Source organism: Ascaphus truei, chromosome 5 (assembly GCF_040206685.1).
Source record: "Ascaphus truei isolate aAscTru1 chromosome 5, aAscTru1.hap1, whole genome shotgun sequence".
Classification (NCBI taxonomy): Eukaryota; Metazoa; Chordata; class Amphibia; order Anura; family Ascaphidae; genus Ascaphus; species Ascaphus truei.
The window spans coordinates 31,273,311-31,297,431 of NC_134487.1; the positions used below are offsets into that span (position 1 = coordinate 31,273,311).

At 43.2% G+C, this 24,121-nt stretch overlaps 1 protein-coding gene across 11 annotated transcripts in view; it reads left to right on the forward strand.

Moving 5' to 3' along the window:
• The window catches only part of PCLO (piccolo presynaptic cytomatrix protein), a 442,770-nt gene that overhangs the window by 47,006 nt on the left and 371,643 nt on the right, over positions 1 to 24,121 (forward strand). For all 11 annotated transcript variants that reach the window (XM_075599559.1, XM_075599565.1, XM_075599568.1 and 8 more), the window contains exon 3: positions 670 to 2,079. In XM_075599559.1, the coding sequence (XP_075455674.1) occupies positions 670 to 2,079 (1,410 nt within the window). The remainder of the gene's footprint in view (positions 1 to 669; positions 2,080 to 24,121) is intronic.

Genomic DNA, 24,121 nt, shown 5'->3' on the forward strand with positions numbered 1-24,121 from the left:
CTCAGGAGCAGGGCCCTTATTACCTCCTTGTATCTGTTTGTGCATGTCTGTCCTTATTTGGTATATCATTCTGTTCATGTAATATACATATTGCGGTGCCCCCATTGTACCGCGCTGTTGGCGCTTTATAAATAAACAATAATAAGATCAGGCTTCTTTTCTCTGTTGTTACTAACCTGCCTGACACAAAGGTTTGTTGCTTTTAGTATTGCATCGTTTAGTTTTTCCCAATGCGCCTGCACTTCACGAAATCACCCCACCCTGCCAAATGATCCCTTAAATATTTTCCAATCTCTGAAGTCCTAAAATCTAAAACGTTAGTTTGTGTGTTGTGTTACTTAGCCTCTGTCTTCATATTGAACCACACTGATTTATAATCATGGGAATTCATGTTTTCACCCACAATTACATCATATATTATGTTCTTGTCTGATATTGCTTCCTTGTCAGTGGGCTCATCACCAATTGTACAAGTATGCATCTACAATTAATCTGTATCTAAATAATGTTTATTTTCACCTTTTTAAGGAATGTCAAGGTGCATGTGAAATCAGAAAACAAATACTGACCATTATATTTATACACACCCAATAAAAAATAAAAAAAAGTAAATGTATTTAGGTGTAATTTTCTAACAATACTTGTGTTTTTTTCTCTTCATTTTAACAGATAAAAGAGTGGCTTTGTTTGAATTGTCAGATGCAACGAGCACTGGGTATGGATATGACTTCAGTCCCAGCTTCTACACCACAACTCCTCAACCAGAAGCCTGTACCTGCATCACCACCGATAAGACCATCATCGGAGACTTCTATTGCTTCGAATAAAAAAGAATCTATCACAGTATCAGATCAAACAATGACACAAGGTCCTAAAATGCCACCAATGCTAACCAAGCAACCCTCTGTGACTGACTCGCCAATGTATAAACCTAAGCAAGCAACAGCCGAGCCTCCAATGGAGAAAACGTCTTCTAAAATAACCTTATCTGACAAAACCCCACCATTATTATCTGAAAACAAGCCGCAGCAAATAAAAAAGATGGCGCCAGTCCCTAACACTGTGTCATCTTCTCAAGTGCTACAGGCACCACCAGATTCCTCAGTATCAAAAGTCCCTGTATCAACAGCGCCTAAATGTTCAGATCCTAAATTACCAGATTTGGCTAAGCCATTAAAAGACACACATCAAGTTGAAGAGAAAAATATACTAATTGGTAACTTGCCTCCATCCCAGGAAGTGCAAGAATCGAAACATTCTAATTCAGAGGTGAAAAGCCCCCCAAAAGTTGAAACGGCACAACTGAAACAAGATCCTAAAAAGACACCAACCAAGATGAACGCTAAACTTGATGACAAACAAGTTCCAAAAGCACAACAAGTCCAAGCAAGCCCAAAATCCAGCCCTTCACATAAACCTGTAGTTCCACAAACCATTCCAACACAGAGCACGCCACAGCCTCAAAAGCCTCAGAAATCTCAAGAGCAGCCAAGGCGTTTCAGTCTTAATCTGGGAAGTGTCACAGAAACTACAAAGCATCAGCCTACAACTCCACAAGAAACCGTTACTGGGAAACTCTTTGGGTTTGGTGCATCAATATTTAGCCAAGCCTCTAGTTTAATCTCCACTTCGTCACAACCAGGTGCTCAATCCCAAAACACACATGGAACAGCTCCGAAGCAGCCTCCAACTTCACAGCAATCAGTTGACCCCCAGAAAACAGCAAAAGAGGCTGTTCATACTCACCAGTCACCAAAACGCCCAGCAGTGAAACAGGAATCAAAAGCAATGATAGCGGAAAAAACAGAGCAGTCCAAATCCATCCTTACAGCAAAAGAGACCGAACAGAAAAAGATCCAAGACAAAGAAACGGAGACGAAAAATCTTGAATGTAAAACGATTACAAAAGAACCAGATCTAGAAAAAGCAGGAAAGATCCCCGAACCGAAAATATGTCCTCTTTGCAAAACAGAGCTAAATATTGGGTCCAAGGATCCATCAAACTTTAACACATGTACAGAATGCAAGAACATAGTGTGCAATCTTTGTGGATTTAACCCAACACCACATCTGACAGAGGTAGGCAATTTTATGTTTGTGTGTTTTCATTCAGCATTAAACATTGTTATAGGAAATGTAAGTTTAATGCAATGTCATTGTCTGAGGGGGGGGGGGGAATTAAGACAGTGTGCAGATGTTATTACTCCCATTAAAGGCGTTAATACTACCGCACGTTTTACTGCAATTGCCATTGAAAACAATGGTAATGCATGCATCATCTCGTTAATATTTACGGTGTTTTTTCTTGCGTTATTCCGCATGAATGGGAGTAGTAATATCTGCTACATCTACACTTTGTTTGTTGGAAATTTGCAGTACATTTTAGGAATATGATATAGGCAGATACTGCACATACTGTTTTCGGTTATCACACAGAACTGGTAAGGTAAAAGCGGTTGAAAATTAAGCATTTCATTTGTGTTATGCCTCTCAAAAGGTCCCAGGTTTGACCATGAATGAAAAATGTCTGCTACAAATTTTGCATAATTGAAACAGGAATTACAAAGGGAAGACCTGGTTAGAGCTATATATTCGTTGTCAATAATATTTAAGAAAGTATTGCAAGTACTTTGACTGCTTCAGCATCATTTATCAAACTCCCTGTTGGTAAAACAGGTTCAAATATCAGTATCTGGTTTCTCAGAGAAGTAGCATTGCTTCTCAATGTTTGTATAAAAATCTACCATTATATTGTGCACGGTTCACTGTATATGCTGTAGAATTGTCTGTGTATAATTATTTTGCAATAGCCATAATGTGTGTGCTCACTCTAACAGAATGTTATTGTCTTCATGAGAAATTACTTATCAGTGATAATTAAATAATAATTTCAGCGTATGTCAACAAACAATAAGTTGCTCATTGTTAGTGGAATTAGCTCCAGTAAAATCAACTCCTGACTTTTGTATTTCATTCTTATGTAGCCCTCTTTCCCCCTCGAAAATGTGCTGCTACCAGTGTGTTCTGTGGCTACTGTTTCATACCTGGTTGGTAAACAGGAGGCAAGAGATCTTTAGTGGTCAGCGCCTCCAGTTCAAGAGGATCCTGAGGCTTCAGGATGCACCTCATGAACACTTCTTCTTCTTTGGGTTCTTAGTCATGCTTCAATTACTACGCCAGGTGTTGGTATGACTGAGGTTTATTGGCAGTAAAGTACATACACTGGATCACATATCTTCAATACCTTATAACCTATTGGACTAGGCCTCAGTACACTCCTCTAGCAGGAGAACTCACTTTAGTGTCTGCACACTTTGAAGTCTCTCCCAGAAGCCCCCTACAACTAACACTGCTCTTCACTACATAGGAACAACCCCTCCTTCCCTGGGGATTGACTAGTAAGTCGGCATATTCACTGTCATAGACCCCCCTTACAATCAGAGGCTAGTTCTGAACTTTATTGAACATGTACAATGAACAATATAACATACCCAGCATAGTCTACTGCTGACACTGACCACTTATTAAAGGGGACTTAGTGTTATGAGGCCTAGAAGTTGGTAGTCCCAGGAGACTGGGCTACACTCTCTGTTTGGTTTTGAAATGCCTCCCGACCCCGCAGGAGGCGTAACATCCACACCAGTGTTATACATTTAACATGAAAATGCAATAAGCAATGTCAACATGTCGCACAGTAATTGGACCGTCAGTAATAATGAGCAGGGTCAGGTTTGCGTACCATGTTCCCTTCACTGTTGCACACTGTCACGGACTAGCATTGCTGGCGGCCATCCTCAGTAACATACTCAACCCTATCAAGGTGTATGTTTCAGCTTACATGCCAAGTTTTGCTCAGGAAAGCAAACCTTTCATCCCTTTAACGGGCACTACCCACACGCTGCATTACATGGTCCATGAGAGATGCACGTACCCACTCTTGTCTATGCCTTTCCGCTTGGCACATTAAATCCTTTGGAAGGTAAGGGTAATTGTATCCTTCTGCTTTAAACTTTTGGACCAGCACCCTATCAGCGCGACTACTTTTGGTCAAATTATGCCCGTAGGCCTGACCTGGTAGGACCCAATATACTGGTCCTTCCCACAGAGACTCCCTAGTTAAGTCCTCTCCCTTTGGTCCGGAGAAAAGGCCTTCCTCCATTTTGGCACGACGCTTGTGCATTATCTCTACTTGTTGATCCGCAGAGAAATACCCATCCTCCCACCAATGGTCAGCTCCCCGTTCTAGAAAAAACCTGGTGCGTTTTAGGTGAGGCACGTATCCCCTAAATTGTGGATCCCACCATGACAATTCGTCCGCGTCGGTAGCCACATTGTCAGTCACACGTGAGTTCGTTGGCGCAAGGGACAGCTACCGCCTTTGTGGCGGGAATGGCTACAGTCAGAACGGGCATAACAGGTCTTGACAACCGGGACTTGTCACTATAATCACCACTCGCTCCTTTGGGACTATAGGTCGGACTAATGGAACGATCTGGAGAGGGTGACGGGGGTGAACGGGACTGTGGGGCAGAACCTAATAAGTCTCTGGCTCCAGAGACCAAGTTCTCCGGAGGATTGGAATTTCGGGGCCCAGCCGGAGTGGCAGCCGTGTAGACTGTCCATAATAAGGCCAATTCCTGGCCACGCCCCAGAGTATGAGCAATAGCTCCTGTGGATTGGGCAATGCCATTCCAGGCCTGTGTCTCCAAGGAGCGGCGTCTCTGCTCCACCTCCTGCTCCAGTACTTGGCAGTGCTGCAAGAATAGGTCCCCCGGAGGGGTACTCACCACCACGGAAGCAGTGGCGGATGTTGAAGCCAGAAGGTCAGCGACATTGGCGGTCACGTCCCATCACAGGGTCCTCATCAGGGATCACAGCATCCGGGCATCCTCCGAAGGTATGGCTCATGTAGGCTATGGCTCGATCACGGGCCTCGCAAATGGCCTGGCACTGAAGACTGAGCTGGGACATCCTTCCCGGAACATCAATCGTGTGAAGGTCGGCATCTGGCATCGGGATTTCCAGGTAGGAACCAGGACTCGTGACGGACGATAGGGTCACAGCCTCGGGATCGTTGTAGGTCACGTCCGACCCCTCCTTGACGGTTGCACCCATGTTGTCTGGCGAGTACCGTGCCAGTCGATTTCTCCAGTGAGATGTAGAACGGCAAGGGCGTAGCAGGCCCTGCCTGGCCTGGTCTCTCCAGGCATCGGCACGCCTCCAACGCGCAGATCCGAACGGAAGCGGGTAAAGCAGCAGCGGGAGACTCACGGAGCCGCACCCCGGCAGGGGTGGGCGCAGGTATATCCGCTATGGCAACGTCTCTTGAAGGGCTAGAGGAATCACTAGCTTCGATTCCCAGCACTCCCAGCGACCCCGCTCGAGAGTCATCACTGTGTGAGAGGCGAATCCCACTTTTTAAGTCGGAACTCACCAGGTGCTGGAGCATGGTCCAATAATCGAGCCATGGGGCTTCAGATGTCAGTCCCACCTCCTCTACCAGTCTTTGGATAAATCCATCTACACTGGCGACACACTTTATTCGAGCTCGGCTAGTCCCACGAATTCGGGTATACCCGGGTGTATTGAGGTTTGTGACTGTTTTCTGCCCGAGTGCATTGGGTTATTTTCCAGGCAGAGATTGAAGCATTTTATTCCCGCTGGCTGCAATACTGCACAGTATATATATATATATATACTGCATTACAATTCATGAATTTATGCCATCTGGTAGACACGTGAAGCATTGCAGCCTATTAAATCCTAATCATTATCATTTAACAGATCAGCCGCCCGTCAGCCAGGCATGAACCCAGGCTGGGAAGGCAAATGCAACGGGGCTTGTCAGAGGTGAGGAGCGGCGCATTCCAGGTATCTGCCAGGTACATACTGGGTATTTGCTCGAATAAAGTGTGTCGGTGCAGTAGGTCAGGTAGATCGGTAGACGTCTCCGATCCAGGTCCCTGGAAATGGAGGTACTGTGTAGCACATTCTGAGCACTGAGAAGCGGATCCCAGTGCGGCCCCCACCCATGCACATTGTGGGCAGACCAGGCATAGTATGTTCGCCCCATTGCTGGGTATCGGCATCAACCCTCCAGGGAGAATGAAGAGCATGCCCTTTTCTTCTTCCATCGTAGACGATTTTGGCAGATTAAGTAAGTACATGCACGTCTGTACTGTAAGGCTATCACGTGCAAGTGAAGTGGAATCTCCACACTCACACAGGACAGCAGAGGGATATGCACATAGCTCCTCCCTCTGGTTTTGAGAACAGCCACTCAGAACAGGGTGGACTTGACGTTCGCTCTAATCCCAGATTTTCACCCAGAAGGGCGCGGTGAGGTTACGTGCCAAACGTAGGAGGTTTTGCAGGACAGATTTCGTTTTACAATTTCCGCACTTTTTCCATGCGGTCTCCCATTGAGCGGGAACCGCCATTTTGGTTGGACACACACATGCTTTGCAGCAAGGTCTTGCAACTTTTGATTTTGCAGCTTTTGGCACAGGCTGCCATGTGGTTTCCTGTTTTGAGCGGGAACCGCCTTCTTGGATAGAAAAGCACAGTCTTTGCATAGTAACACACAAAATTTAAATTGGTGATGAGGGTGACCACGTTCCCTGGCGGAGCCTCAGGTTATGCACCAACATTTCTTGGGAAGAAGGGTACACGTTCCCTGGCGGAGCCTTAGGCCCGGGCCATTGACGTGTGGGGAGAGCGGAAGCGCGCTAACGCTGAGGGTCGCCTGCTTCAGTCAGCGCGATTGCACGGACTTGCAGGCGAGCCAGCGTGCGCGGGAGGAGCCGGGGGGAGGTGGTTGGAGGCGGGCAGTGACGTCGCTGGGCCAATCGCCCGCGACGCACTGACGTCAATGTCACGGCGCCGACGTCACGGCGCCGTGACGTTGACGCTGCTGTGCCGTGATTGGAGGTTTTCAACCGACAGCGCACTGAAAAACAGCTTGGCGCTCGGCTGAAACCTCCAACGCCTCAGCACGCCTGCGGACGCTCGCGTGTGCCCCCTCTCAAGGCATCCTCATTGAGGATGCAGGGGCTCAGCGCGGAGCGTCCGCACGCCTCATCACGGCTGGTCCATCTATGGACGCAGCCTTAGGGTACTCCCCAACAGGATTTTCGGTAGTAGAAGGGTAACCACGTTCCCTCCCAAAGCCTAAGGGTACGCCCCAACACTTTTCTGTATTGGTAATTGTCTAGGTAACCCCCTCCCCCGTGGCGCCTCAGAGAGCGCCCCCACCCCCCCCTTTACCCATAACTCGGCAGTGCAGGGCAGCAAGCCCAAAACCCCAGTCCTAGCGGTGCACCCAAGTCCATACGTGTCAGAAGCATGACTCTGGTCCCTGCTGCAGAAGCCTGTCCTGATGTCTATCTCAGCAGCGCCTCCAAATGTAGCCCTCTTTCACCCCCTCTCTGTGAAATGTGCTGCTACCAGTGTGTTCTGTGGCTGCTGTTTCATACCTGGTTGGTAAACAGGAGGCAGGAGATCTCCGCAATGGTATGGGGAGGACATCAGCACTGGCTCATGGTGGTTCTTTAGTGGTCAGCGCCCCCTGTCCAAGAGGATCCTGATATTACAGGATGCACCTCATGGACACTTTTTCTTTGGGTTCTTAGTCATGCTTCAATTACTATGCCAGGTTGTTGGTATGACTGAGGTTTGTTGGCAGTAAAGTACATACACTGGATCACATATCTTCAGTACCTTATCCCCTATAGGACTAGGCCTCAGTACACTCGTCCAGCAGGAGAACTCACTTTGGTGTCTGCACACACTGAAGTCTCTCCCAGAAGCCCCCTACAACTAACACTGCTCTACACTGCATAGGAACAACCCCTCCTTCCCTGTAGTGTGGCTAGTAAGCCAGCCTATTCACTGTCGTAGACCCCGCTTACAATCACAGGCTAGTCCTGGACTTTATTGAACATGTACAATGAACAATATAACATACAGATGCAGCGGCCGTTATTCGAACAAAGCTCAAAATTTCAAGATGTGCCCGAGATTCTCACGAGTTGCGCCGCGGCAGACTAATGGCCCGCCGGAGTAACACAGCAGAGGTCCATGCTGTGAGTCCTACCGGGGTCTGCCTTTATATAATAGACGTGCAGTAAGAGCCTGAATCAGTCACTCTAACTGCGCGCCTCAAACAGGCGATCACGGGAATTTTATTATAATTCTAAAATTACAGTAATGTAGCAGGGGGTCTCCGGAGCTGAACCGCAATGGTTTCAGGTCCGGGGACCCCCTACTTCCCGAGATACAAGCCCTGGTATGGGGAGCCGGTATCCCTCTGCTTTGTTTACATCCCACTGTCACGTGACCCACAGGATTGTAACATAGGGAGACTGGCACCCCATACCATTTCCAAACCTGTATGCTACTTTGAGGGAATGTGCTCAGATTGTGGTGGTGTTTGTACACTGTATTGCCAGTGAGTAGGCTACAAGCTGTCTTCCATCACTGGAAAGTGCCTTGTGGCGTAGCACTGTCTAGGCTCATATCTGCACTATAGTGTGCTTTTAATTCCAAAAGTCGGTTGTTACATATGTCTGACATATATAATAATATTGTTTCAACAAAGTGAATATATGTATTAAATATTTGGAAGCAAAAATCAAAGCAATTACTTTAATCCGGTAGTGCCTTAAACTTGGTGAAAAATGGCAAAACAATCAATAAGACAAGCTTACAGAAAGGCTTGAGATAACATCTAGAGCGTACTCTAAGGTAGCAACGGTTATAATAGGTTGATAGTTATGAAGCACTACATCTGATTTCCCGGAAGGTTGTAAAACTTAATTGTATAATGAAAAAATGTTTTTCTCCACAGATATGTGCGTCATGCTCAGATTTCTCTGCAGTTTTACAAAACACTGCTCTGGAAGATATAGTGTGGTACTGCCACATGCACTAAAGTTTATTGGTGAAACCAAGCCATAGTTTATGGCAATTCATGCAGGCTGCCATAAGATGTGCTGTGACTGCCCTCTGCATGACCTCTTCAATAACCTTCATTCTCTGGCAATACGTGGGGTTATTTATTAGGCTTCAATAGAGTAAATTGAGGCAGTATAGCACAAACTCCCATTGGCGGTAATGTCTATGTATTAGTACCCGATCGGCACTATCACAGTTTAATGAATGATCTCCTATGTGTTGCTATTCGTTCATTGCTCTGCCTGCAGAATTTATTTTAAAATCGTAATCCTGCAGCAGGTTGTGAGTATGACCTATAGATATTTAGAGGCTGAATAGGAACAGAAAATGCCAACTTTGACCAAATGTAAGCTACTGTACAGTATGAAGTCCTAATGAAAGTGTACATATGCAAATGCATAATGTATGTATATTTAACATCCTACAGATTTAACATCTTCAGTGATCCTTTTCATTGTTGGAAAGTCATGAGACACATTGGTTTGTAATTTGCTACAGTTCTCCAGAAGGGGTTGAATGGGCAGTGCCTGCCCCCGGAATAACCTACCTTACAAAGAACTCGGTCCCTTACATTTTTTACTGCCAGAGGTGCCAGCAACGTATTGTAAACCTATGAATTGCTAGCCACTGCCTGGCAGTGTTGGAGTGGGTGGGAAGGGGTGTCTCCCAGCAAGTTCCAGTACTTGGTGACCGTATCAACTTCTTTGGCTTTAAGTATCACTTCTACGCACATATATACATGCAGATATATTTAGCCACCGCGAGCATCACACCTACAATCCAGTAAAGCCTCGGATATAGTAGGCGCACGACGGAGTGCATGGCATCCCACGCGCCTGTTGCAGAGGCATTCTGTGGCCTAGGGCAGGGGTGCACAAACTTTTGTTGCTGCACCCCCCTGCCTTGTCTCTCCCGGAGCTTGAGCTCCCCCCCCCCCCATTACCTTAGTGCGGCATCAAATGACGCAGCAGGGTTGTGTGATGTCACGACATGTGACCTGCGGTGTCATTTGATGCCGCGTTGCATCAAATTACGTGCAGGGTCGTGTGACATGTCACATGACCCCCACGGCGTCATGTGATGCCACGTTTTCATGGAGACGTGCCCAGAAGCCGGCTGAATCTCAGTAAGTTCAGGTTGCAGAGGCCTCACACGATCCCCCGGCATTCAATTTAAATGGATTGGGGAAGAGCACGGAGCCTCTGCAATGCCCCCCCCCCCCAGAAAAATCTCGCGCTCCCCAGTTTGCTCACCCCTGGCCTAGGGGATCTGGAGGAGTAAACGCAACAGGCAGTGAGGCATCACGTGAGGGTTTCGCCCTCATTGGCTGAACCGCGCACGTGTCCCGGCTGTCACCCGTCAAAATCAAATTATGTCTGCTCAGCAATCGCGCGCTCTATGGCCTGTCTCATAGAGGCACTGCCTTTTGTTCACTCCACACATAGAGCCATCGACTGAGCCACCTATATTGGAGCAGGGATATGCTGAAAACCTGACTTATTGGTGGACCTTGAGGACTGGAGTTGCCCACTTCTGCTGTAGAGCACTTATTAATGAGCTTATCATTTAAAATACCATACTGTGTCCTAGCCATAAGTTGTCTTCAAAGCCATACTGCTGCTGTCTTACAGACGTTTAGTATGATTGCAGCCATAAGAGGTCATGTGGATATATAGGGCAGTACAGTCTACTGACCTTTAATAAATGTGCCTCGTAACTTCTTAAAGCTGCAATTCAGCAATATCCTACGTGTGCCCTCCTACTGTCTCCGTACGTTCTCCCTACCTACTAATTAGATTGTAAGCTCTCGGAGCAGGGACTCCTCTTCCTTAATGTTACTTTTATGTCTGAAGCACTTATTTCCATGACCCGTTATTTATATCATCTGTTATTTGTTTGATTATCCCGTGTATTACTACTGTGAAGCGCTATGTACATTAATGGCACTATATAAATAAAGACATACAGTACAATACAATGTGTTTTTTTAATAAATCAGATCTGTAATATTAGAAAATATTTGTAGCGTTTAAAAATTTAAAAAAACAAAACTGTTTTAAAGGCATTTTTAATGTTTCTAATGTAGGAAGCATTTCCAAAGTGACAGCCCCCTTCCCCTTCTGACAGGCGAAGTTCAAGGGAACCAGTCCCAAAGTCAGGGCTCAATCACACCATAACCTAAGTGTGTTGATATGCATAAAAGGAACTCACCCATCAGGGTAATGAGCTATTATCAGAACTTAGTGAGACTGGGTATACACCTGTATATATAGCCTCCTGCCAGTAAAAATAGTGCAAAGATGTCTATAAGATGGTGACAGACCTATATATATGCCATAATGGTCATGACTACCCACTCAATAAAACAATCTGCATATATAACGTGACATTTGGAGTTAGCAGGTAAGTACTCACATTAAAGCAGCTCATCCCAGGGTGATGCGTGCATCAACGCCAGCAAGGTAAGTGAAGTAGATGTCCCATAGGGTCCAAAAAACTCTCTGATTTGGCTGTGCTACGTTTTTTGGACCCTAGAGGACATCTACTTCCCTTCTGACAGGCTCTGGCTCTTGAGCCCCGCCCTCTCTCTAGCAGTGCACCAATTGTATCTAGTAACTGCTCAGTCAATCATATTCCAGGAACTACATTGCCCAGAATGCTGTGCAATCACTGAATTAAATAGCCCAGAGCAAGCAATTGATTGCAGGAGAACGGATCGATCTGCAGCTTAGATAATCGCTGGTCAGTGTGCAGATTGTATTGATGCACAGATTAAATGGGAAAAATATATATATTTTAAAAAAAACGGCAGCTTGAACTGCAGCTTTAAATGTCTAATTCACCGAAGCAGCATACTATAAATAATATAATGTATAAGCAGATGCCTACAGATGTTATTGCACTTGCTGGTGCATTACTGTGGGACATAACCAACGTGCCAGCAGGAATAGCGCCCAATTGTCTTGACCCAGCCACACGCAAAAAGAGGGGGCAGGGCTAAGACGCTATTTTCCCCACATTAGCCCCCCAGTGAGCGCAATAACGTCTGCTACACCTGTTTTTATGTATTTACCTCTTCATCCACTACAGTATATTTTATATTTGTGTTCTAAATGAACATATGTTTTAGTAGCTTTTGTCATGGGTTGCGAGTGAAGCTGAATCTATTCTTTTTAAAGAGGACCCACATACATTTTATAGGCCGACTCATTTACAGACCACATGCACTATAGGATAGAATAATGAATGGGGCTCTTTGCTCCTACTAAAGAATGATACAGTGTGTGGCGACATTAGATGTCGGGATGCTTAAATATTCTCCAAATTACATTACAACAAAAGGCATAATTTCAAATAATTTTCTCCACTCATTAACCGCTACTAGGGATGTAAAATGAAAACAAAATGCTAGGGTGCGGTCATAAGTGCTGCTTGAAAAGTTGTACTGTTCTTTATAAAAGTATTGTGATTTCTTTTAGCTGTGCTAGGGGAAAGGATGTTGAGACTGGAGGACATTTAAAACTAGGAAAGAGGGGGGGGGGGAGTGACAGAAAACAGAAAACTAGACAAATTGAAAAACACCTTAAATGCATACTTGCTAATGCACAACGCCTAACAGATAAAATGGGGGAGATTGAATTAATAGCCACAAAGGAGCAATATGATATTAGAGGCATTACTGAAACAGGGTGGGATAAAACTCATGACTGGGCAGTTAATTTAGAGGGTTATTCTCTTTTTCGGCAGGATCAAGCAAACAGGAGTGGGCTGTATGTTTATATGTTAAACCTGATGGAAATCCTATTATAAGGGAAGATATTTATGAACGGAATTGTGAAAATGTAGAGACCTCGTGGATAGAAATTAGCAGTGGAGGTAAAATGATAAAGAAAATGTTTGTAGGGATATGCTATAAACCACCAAATTTCGGTGAGATTGAGGAAGCCAAAAAACGTTTCCAAATGGAGAAGGCATCAAAACTAGGTCATGTTTGTATAATGGGTGATTTTAACTACCCGGACATATACTGGAGTGCTTGTAGACCGCAGGCTTAGCAATAGTGCCCAATATCATGCAGTGGCTGCAAAGGCAAGTACGATCATATCTTGCATTAAACGGGGAATGGATGGAAGGGAATTAAGCATAATTATGCCCTTCTATAAAACATTAGTAAGACCACACCTTAAATATGGAGTATAGTTTTGGCTCCACTTCATAAAAAAGACATTATGGAACTAGAAAAAGTGCAGAGAAGATCCACCAAATTAATCAAGCTGATGGATAATCTGATTCATAAGGAGAGGCTAGCTAATTTAAATGTGTTTTCATTAGAAAAGGTGTATAAGAGAGAATATGATAACTATATACAAACATTTTCGGGAACAATACAAGGAGCTTTCATCGCAAGGGCAGTACAAAGGACACAAGGTCATGCCTTAAGGTTGGAAGAAATGAGATTTCACCAGCAGGAAAGGAAAGGGTTCTTTACAGTAAGGGCAGTTAAAATGTGAAATTCATTACCCATGGAGACTGTGATGGCAGATACAATTTATATCTTGAAAAAAAGGTTGGACATCTTTTTTTTTTTAGAAAGGAAAGGTATACATGGATATACCAAATAAATAAGCATAGGAAGGATGTTGATCCAGGGAGAAATCTGATTGCCATTATTTGGAGGCAGGAAGGAATTTATTTTCCCCCTTATGAGATATCATTGGATGTTTCAACTGGGATTTTGTAGTTTGCCTTCCTCTGGATCAAAATACTGTAAATACAAATATAGGAAAAGTATCTGTCTAAATTTAGCATGGGTTGAACTTGATGGACGTATGTCTTTTTTTCAACATCATCTACTATGTAACTATGTAACTTGAAAGGCTATAAGCTATACAATGCCACTGATCGGTGTTGCCGTACCTCCACTCCTTGAGTTATCGCATGACTAGGCCCCGGAGGGCAGAAATGGAAGGAGAGGAGGGCAGAAATGGAAGGAGAGGGCTTTTGCCTTCCTCTATGATCAGGCTGGCTGCTCCATCAGAGTGGTCAGACCGATTTTGCTCCTAGAAAACGTGCAAGTGCCCGTGCCACTTGGACACGCTAATGGTTAATACCTAAAAATGAATGTTGTGTGAGTTTGTGGAAAAAAACACTAAGAGTTTTGTCTAGAGAGAGTTTCCCTGCCAGAGAATAGGTATAGACTCTGTATAGCTTTTAAATATTTATCGATTTTCTAAGTGTGTTTATGTTGTAGTTTGTTCTCTTAAAGCACTTATTTCTTCCCCAGTCTCAGACAGAGAGAGGCTCCAAAGCAGGATGGTGTGTGTGTGTTTGTGTATATACACACGTCATTTTGTAGGCTTCCGATCTTCCCGCAGGAGAAATCTCGCACCTTGCCCTGGTACCGGGACGAGCAAGTCTTGTTAAATGCAAAGTCAAAAAATAGGAGGTGGCACACATGAAAATAGAAGTGTAATAAAATGACTATTTTAAAACATTCTCGGAGCAGGTCCATCCAATTAGTAAAATTTCAGGTCACTGTGCCCTTTCATTAGACCTATTCACCCATTACTTAACAGTGACAATCCACAATAAAACCCTTTAAATACCCCTGAAGGTGTTTACTCGCCATAATCCCACCATTTGCGGTCTCCTGTAGCAGTTTGCGTCACCGCATGGCCTGGTATGTTCTGACGTAGTCACGACGCACGTGGCATGATGACATCATAGCATAGCGTGGCATGATGGCAACATAGTACACACATCAGACTGATGTAGCGTAGTGCTTCACTTAAATATATATATAGTAGCAAATAGGATCTCTACAATTATAAGCAATAATAATAATGGAATCAAGTATTTTAGACACAATCCTAAAGCCAATAGTAATATTAAAGGCAAACATTATGGTTTCATAGGGTGTATTTATAGCTTTTTACAGGAACTATTTCTGGAGCAGTCAAAGTCTGTGTATAGGAGTCAGCCCATAGACATTCGCATGAATACTGAATATACTTTAATGCATAAAGTCCAGTGCACTATTAATTCAAACTTTAACAGACTCATATTAATTAGACATTAATGCATATGCCCCATAAAAGGAAAGTTTTTATTTAAAAAAAAAAAAAAAAGACTGACCAGTGTTGCCAACTAGGATTGTGATAGCCAGCGTAGATAACGGTGCTAACAATCATCTATTTCAGAATAGAAACAACGTATCAGAGAAACCTAGAGGGATTGCTACATCTGTACATGCTGTTTGAACTTCTTTCAATTTCCTCATTTTAATCTTAGGTCAATTAGTTTGTACCCTCTAGGCCCTGACTTTGCAAGAGTGACTAAATGTTGTTTCTGCGAGCAGCAAGGTACTAATGTTATTCTGCCCATAACCAGATGTTCTCCATTAGCAGTGTAATGATCAATGATATTAAGAACTCCAAAAACTGACATCTGCAGCAATCTAGCTGATTTGCGTACTACTACAGAATAAATGGCCAGCATCCAAATGATGATACTCATTGAAATGCTGGACCTATAAGTCCTAGGCTGCTTTTGTTACAAACTGAAAGCATAATAGGTATTGAGTTCAGTTTGTGGGATAAGTTAGAATATTCATCACTTTTTCAAGGTTTCAAATATGGATTCTGTATTTTGTGAGAAATAAATTGTGATGGGTCTGAACATTTTTATCCATTAGCAGAAAGATAGATGGGAAATGGTAACACTTTCTAACACAAAATGTTTTATTAAAATGTTTGTTTTTTTCACAGCCAAGATCTGTGTAGAACATCCTTTTGAACCGTATTTTTTTAAATTACTAATTTATTTTAACGTGACCATGCAGTCTATGAAAGCCTAACCACACAAATACACCGTTTATACATCTGCTCACTGCTCACAATACAGAACTTTCAAATATCACCAGTCTTCTTCAAGTACGACGCAATAGTTTAATGTGTAAAATGTTTTTTTTTAAATTAAAATGCATCACAACCTACAAATTTGTATTTTAACATTTTGAACTTTATTGAAAAAGCCAAAAAACATTCACATTTCCCCAGGTGGGAGATGGCCTCCACCTGAAAGGATTTTCTCCTATGTGTTGATTACTGCTAAGTCTAAGAGACTTGCTTACTGCTGGATGTCAAGACCTCTTGTATAGACACTGGCTCACATTCCATAGATGGCCAGTGGTTCCTATTTCTGTCCAGAACAACCTGTCGATGTGATGAGTTGCTATATTGAATGAGCTTTAAACACAGATCTGACGGCTACTACGAGAGGTGCATTCAGCTTTTAGACAGATTTCCCTTAGGCCTCCTAAAAACATCAACTGGATTTACCTACTTATATCCCTAATAATTGACTTACTTTTCTTCTGACTTCCATATAAAAAAAGACACCAAAGTGTCTCAGACTCAGTTTAAGTTTAAAGCACAATTTGAAGTCCAAATAGTGAGTGGATATACACTTAAAGGTACTGTATATATATTATTTACTTAGAAGTACTATCCCAGAAGATCCCTTCAGACATCAGAAAACTCCTCACAGCCCCTTCACTTGTGTGGTCTATAATAGGTGTTCCGGAGTCTAATGAAGTAAAACCGTTCAGTAAAGAACTGAATTTGATTATACGGTACATATTTATTTATAAAAATGTTTTACTTGGAAGTAATACATTGAGAGTTATCTCTTGTTTTCAAATATGTCCTGAGCACAGAGATATAATGATACATGGTTACATTAAAAGAACAGGGTTATACAGTCAATTCACAGACATTTCATAGACAGATACAGTAGTTGAAAAATTGGGTACAGGGGGACAAATGGCTGGGGAGTTTCAGATTGAAATAGAGAAGCTTTAACATCACCAAATATCAGCCTTTGGGGCGACGCAGATGTACACTGAAGGGGTTCAGATTGAATGCAGCCGCGAATTCAAAGTTCTTTGTCCTCTTGGCTCATTAACATTCTAGTGGGTGGGGTTGACATTCCACAAAGTACAAGCAAATGTTAACCCTTAGCACGCTGGTCCTGTGCAGAGGGGAGCAGCTCTTGGGGAGCCCCATCAGGAATCCGCCTTTGGGGCAACGCAGATGTACACTAAAGGGGTTTTTATATTTGTTATTTAAGATTGCAGGGGAATTTTTTCTTGCCTACTTTTTAAAGTTTATATAAATTCAGCAGTTCCTTACATTGTTGGCAATGCAATTATCTAAGCTGCTGATCGATTGGCGAAAATCCTGCTTCCCAGGACACGCAATATGGCCACCTATTTAAAAAGAGGAAGTGTTGTGGTTTCCTAAATGGCTGCTATAGCAACCGAAGGAAGATCAATATATTAAATATCATTAAAAAGAGCATAAAGAGTGGGGGAAAATTAAATAAGCTGCAGTAAGTATTATCTAATACAGGGGTGCCCTCTCTGCCTCTTCACCTCTGGTGGTGCGCGCGCCAACCCCCCCCCCCTTACCTCACGCGGCATCAAATGACGCAGCGGGGTCATGTGACATTACGTGACCTGCCAAGTCATTTGACACATGACGTCACATGACCACCCAGCATCATTTGACGCCACATTGCCATGGACACGAGTCCTGACGCCAGCAGAGACAAGGTAAGTTTACAGTTGCAGAGTGAATGCCTTGGGGGAAGAGCGTGGGGCCCCTGAATCAAAAAATCTCGGGGGGGCGCCCCCCATTTGGCGCACCACTGATTAATACTACACCTGTTCAATTAATTAAGAAAAACCACATAGGATTTTTGCATGAAATGCTGCTTTAAACATGGGAAAAGCCGTGATATCAAAGCTTTATAACATTTGCTTATCTCAATAAGGAAATGTGTACTTTTATTGTCTTGCTACTTTAGCTCAATACACAGTTAGCAGCAAGAAGAAAAAGTAAGTCAGACCCCTGAAATATGAAGGAACACATATTGGGGCAGATTTATCGAGTGCTAGTTCAGGGTAGCGCACCCATTCAGGCATTCACTCCTATTGAGTTTAAAGGGAGTTAACGCCGGATAAGGTGGGCTAAGCATACTGGAGATTGATAAATCTGCCCCATTGAATATTAATTAACATCAGTTCTCCCAGACAAATACACACTATTTCCTGATGGACTCAGCTGGGTATATGTATCAGAGCAATAGTGGAGGAATTCTGGGGCAAAATAACTGCACTGTAGGTATCAAAGAAAAAAGTCCCATTGAAAGTACATTATTAGATTGTGTTCTTTGATACATACAGTATTTTTGCCCAGTATTTGCTTCACTTTTGCCTTGATACATACTGTAGACCCCAATGTGGTGTTAAAAAGCTGTGTGCAGTTTATGATAGTAGAAAGATCATCTTATGTTGGCACTCGGGTCTGTCATAAGCCACTTCCAAGCTTTTAAGTGTAGTCTGTAATAGTGTCCATTTGAAGCGACATTATAATTTTATTTTATTTTTTTATTCCTCTTATTTCATTTTCTTCCATAGTAAAAATGCACTGCACTACCAGAGGCTGATTTCCTGCCTTGTCCTCTGTGTGCATCTTTCTTAAAATTACATAACGGGAGTAGGACCAAACTGGGTGGAAGAAACAGATGACTGACAGAGAACTAAGCAATAGAGAAGTTCACTCTAAAACTGAAAAAAATGGATTCTCGTAATGGTTGATTACATTTTTATTAACCAGGGCAAATTATCGTATGAGATTCTTAGAGCGATAGATGTGTATTGAATAAGTAGGACTGCATCCCAGGACAGTGAGCCTGTAAGCCTCAGAGAACTACGGCCCATATTTCCAGCACCGGAAGTGTCCCATGGAATAGCACCACCTAAGAAATATGGGCCTATACATCTGTTGCAACACTGTGTAATTAAGAGCTGGCAAAAGTTTGTATATTGATCAACTGCATATCATGGCAAAATGTTTAAATAATTACACCGTATCCACATTGCATTGTACCAAGATATAGACTTTACACATGTGTAAGGATGTGTATATATATATATGTGTGGGTTCCGCGCTGTTACTAATGCAGGAAGCGCCATACTGTTCTTTTGCCAGTAAGGTCACTGTGTGAATAGCAAGGCTGCGCATGTGCGAGGAAAGCGCGCGAACGGCAACCAATCCGGCGGGACTTTGGGGGTTGAACTCTGAACTGTGAACTGTGGAGGAGTCAGCTGAGGCTGGGGACCAATAGGGTGTGAGACTCTGGATAGGGTAGAGACAGGAAGCGTGTGGGCGGACACACGAGTGAGAGAGGAGAAGGAGGAAGGTGGCGGAACCTCGTGTGTGCGAGCGGAGGGTCAGTGACCCTTCCGCTTAGGACAGATACATTCCCCCAGCCCCCAGGAGTATAACCCCTGTCACCGTAGGGTGCCGCTTTTGTAGGGACGGCCGTAGCATTTAGGGAAGCACCCCATTAGTGCTGGTTCATTTGCAAGAGTTGCGGACGCCATCTTGGTCTGGAGAACAGACCGCACAGCAGAGCAGAGTGTCGGCGCAAGGCTGGAGCAACACTACGGACCCTTTGTGAAGTGGTGTGGTCACCGCAGTGACCGGGAGGTATTGTTAGCCATCAAGTGCACCTACACCGGTCACCAGGCGCTGATCCCGCCTCCCACTAACTAATTGGGGGCACTAGTGTGCCAGTAAATCATTCAATACAACTACTAGTTGCAGGACATACTCCTTGGGAGAGTGGCAGAGCCACCTGTGTACAGAACATTAACCCTATAAAGGTGTGGCCGAGCCACAGTGTGAAATGCTTGATTATAAAGTATAAGAGTTATGTGCATGTTATATATACGTTGCCTTTCCGTATTAGTTAGTATCATAGTAAAAGGTTGCTTGTTGCACAATACAGTTGTATGTTTCTTACTCAGGGTAGATTCTCTACAATGGGGATCCTGGGTAAGTGGAGTCGCTGCACCATGATAATAGAGGGTAAGACCCCAGGCTCCCCAACAGCGGAGGCTTAGAGCTCCTGGAGCCACAGGTAAAACACAGCATCAGTAGTTCCTTTGTGCAGGGGTTCACAAAAAGGGCTACACATGTATCTGGCCTTGAGGGATTTTTTTTTGTGTCTGTCTGTAGCTCTTGTCATCTCCGTTTATGATGTCAACAATGAAAAGGTTAAAGCAATTAAGTAATCAGTACCTGCCAGCATCTTTCAATCAATGTTTCTGTTCCTGTGCACTTGCTAATCTTTCTTTTTAATTCTGCATTGTCATTTGTTTGTGATGGCATCACAGTGTGCCATCACCCCATGCACGCACATAGCTGCATGCAGATAATGTGTTCTATAGATGTGCATAATTAGTGTAATTAGGCCGAAGTTAGTTCTGTTACATAATGATACACAAATGTTAGCACTGCTCAGGTACTTACGGTCATTTGTCTTGCACAGTACAACAGTAACCTGACAAATTTCAAACATCATACAACAATGCAGAAGATTTCTATCAAGTCATTTTTACTTAATATATCCAGGAGAGTTCTACTTTTTATTATTCTCAGGATCAAAACACTTCATCTTGCTTATGGACCACTGCAAAATGTAAAAATGCATAAAATCCACACTGTACCGTATGTAACCGGAGAACATCCTGTTTTCTGAGACTACAGGTTAATTAAAGTGCATACCTGTGTAACCCTCCCTGCCCGGCTTCCTAGGAAGGTTACATCGGTGTAGTTGTGTGGTTAACATCAGCATAGATTTACCTTGTCTCATGGTGCTGGATGTGGTCGGCTGGGCAATGGAAACGATGGGCGCCAGTAGTTTTTATAGTACAACTTCAATCATTATTCATGTTCCCAGGCTTGGAAACACTGCATCCACATTTACAATATGATTGATATGGTTGTACTTTTGTTTCTTCCATACTGTTATTACTCTGTACATAGTTCTTCTCTGGGTGTCTTCTGTTAACACTCCTGGGAGGTGCATACACTTATTACGGACAGGACTACCTGTATTGGACTAGGCCCCCCATGTTGCGCTTGCTTAGCTCTGTCTGTGTGATCATTCTACTTTGGGCCCCTCAGAGTAGTAGTATCTGTATAGTGTTTTTGGCAAAAATGTTTTGTAACACCGTGCGTCTGGGCACCTCGAAGTATACGTCTGTGCTCCAAAAACCGAATATAGTGTAGACGCGAGGTACACCCATTGTAAAAGAGACCACACACACAGGTTACCAAATAGGCCACATGGCTAGTCCTACAGTTGATGTGTTCTTTAAGTGAAAATTGTTCATTATTATGAGGGTTTTTGAAAGTCCCCTCAGTAACCAAAAATTGATACGTTAGACATCTCACAGTCCCACATTTAAAATTACCCAATTTTGGGGCTAGATTATTATACATTCCCATAGAAGGATCAGTGGGTTTGAGCCTACTCGTTGGCAATATATTTTTGACGTTTTTAGATTTCGGAATAACATTGGGTACCACAGGAAGATGCCTTTTAAGCACAGAAACACTAGCAAGAACCCTCCAATGTTAAAAAATGTGCCTAATGTTGGTGCTGCCTAATTACATTTAGTAATGAACGCAAATGCCGTTTTTGGAGGTCCTGTCCCTATAATTAGCTAAAAGATCAGTTCTATTCAAAGTGTTCACCTTTAAGAGTGATTTGTCTACTAGATGTTCACTGTAACTTTTCCCATAGATTTCTCCTTTAGAAGGAGTGATTGCTTATTAAAATCCTCGGTTGCACAGCAATTTCTTCTAAGTCGACTGAATTGTCCATAAGGAATATTACGGATCCATTTCTTATGATTACTGCTCGCTTCTCAGTAACTGTTACAAGAAAACGTTTCAGTGCACATCAGTTTTCTCCTTTGGCTAATGGATCTTTAGACACATTTCATTTATTTAAACATTTGGTATATTGGTATCTTAGTTTAATCTTTGACTTTTGAACCACTTGTGGCTTTTTATTTGGGGTTTGTGAAACATTGACTAATTGATATCTAGTTGTGTTTTGAATTACCATTCGGCGTGTATTATCCCTATAGAGACATTTTTTTAAAATACATTTTGTTTTGATAACTTAGTTTTTTTCCTCTCCCCCCCCCCCCCACCAATTGAAAATATGCTTTAAAAAATATGAGTGTAACATCCTTTCTGTGCATTAGTTTCGAATAAGGTATCCTGGAGACAGATTTCTTTCTATCTTAATGTTGTAGTCCCAGGATAGGGTCAGCAGCTCACAGCAGCGGGGAAACATGATTGCTTTAGATTTTTTTGCTGTGCTGAACTCAATGTTAGCAAGGTGACATCAGGGATAGGTGGGCAACAATAACTCTAGGAGTTAAGATTTTTTTCAACACTCTCTGAGTACTGTCCAATGTCAAAGTTGTTGCTCTTCATCTGTGTTCTGGTGGTTTGTTTTAAATACACTCTAAGTGGCTACTCCGTATAAATGGGGTGGAGAACAAGTCAGACTGGTCTAACAGGCTATAACTGCCTCCATTATCCATAAATCCCCACTTGGAGAGAATAATTACTTTACTCTGTCCACTATGCTATGAGTGATGACACTAGTGAATGCTACCATCAAATCAACCCAGATGGATTGAATGATTGCCATGAACACCCTGAAAATATACATTATTCTGACTCAGAGGGGACTTTATGCATACAAACATATATATATTCTACATATGCCCTGTAGCACCGGTTTCAGGACTTTTGTTCTATTTCTCTCCTTCTTTCTATCGTAGCAGTTCCAATCTTTATCCTTCGGAGGCAATAGTTTTATACAGGCATATAGAATTTGGTTATGGGGTGGGGAACTTGCATCATACTGTACATCATTGTAGGTAGGTGGTAACAGTTCTGACATCTTCATATTCAAGCTACTTCTTATATCCTATTTCTGACTGCTAGCTAAATGTCCTTCCTTTATATTCCTCGAGTCAATCATTAATGTTAGAACAATGTTTCTTTACATTTTTATCTCATCTATCTTTGCCCTGACTTACAAAACTCCCCTTATTCTATTCCTGATGAACTACCTTCTGATCTATAGGATTAGTGATGTTCCTAATCTCTAAATGCCATCTTTATTATACTATACATATTCTGTTGTTTAGTAACGGTTTTCAACTTCTCTTTAATTCCAAACCAATGAGTTTATACTATTCAACTCAGCAGTCATTAAAAATACCAAGTTTTATACAAAATGGAATTTAAAAAGACAGGATGACATCTGGTTCACATATAATCTTATCTACACTAATACATCCAATATTCAATCGATATTTGTTCTGTCCCAGGCACACTGTGGCTAGTAAAAATGGGGAAAGAAACAAGCGCAAAAAGAACTGTGAGTTCAAAGGATACGATATAGTCCAGAAATAGGGGTTTCTTTGATGGGTGCCGCACCGGATAACAAATGGGTTCGTTCTAGGCCACTTGAGTAGTTGAGGAAAAGGGTTCCAAATGCGCACAATCTCATCAGGGTATGTAAGGAAAAAGGCAAAAAGGAAATTGTGTGCCTTTTTCCTTTTTCCCTATATACCTTGATGAGATTGTGCACACTGTGGCTAGTGAGTTGAAACAGGCATCTTAATTCAATCCCATATACCATACAAGGGGAGGCTTCTTATTGGGGTGGGGAGGTACAACCCTATGGGACAGTAACATGTAATGGGTAGGAATAATGAGGGCAATAGGGATAGGTAGATGACAAAAACTTTACCAGGGACACTTAAATTTCTCGCTTTCCTTCGGTTGTGTCGTGTCCCTGGCATCGTTCCAACATCCTCCCGGCATCTCCTGTTACAACCCGTCAATATGGGCGTGTGGCGTCACATGGTGCCGAGTTGCCATAACAACGGGACGCTAAGGGACATCACGGCGTCATGTTGCCATGACAACGTGACACCGTATGTCGACATGACGTCCCATTGTCATGGCAACGGGTGTTACCTGATGCTGTGACATCATGTAGCATTCCTGTTGACATGGCAATGGAGCGCCATTTGACGCCGTGCGCACATATTGACAGGAGCTACTTGCAGGGGAAGATGCCAGGAGCCACCGCCACCGAACGTCTCCCCCCAGAGGTTTACTAGGTCAGCTCGGAGATATGTGGTCAAAACCCGTAGTCTCCGGGTCAAACCCGGAGTGGTGGCAACCCTGACCAGGGAGCTGAGACACGAGACCTG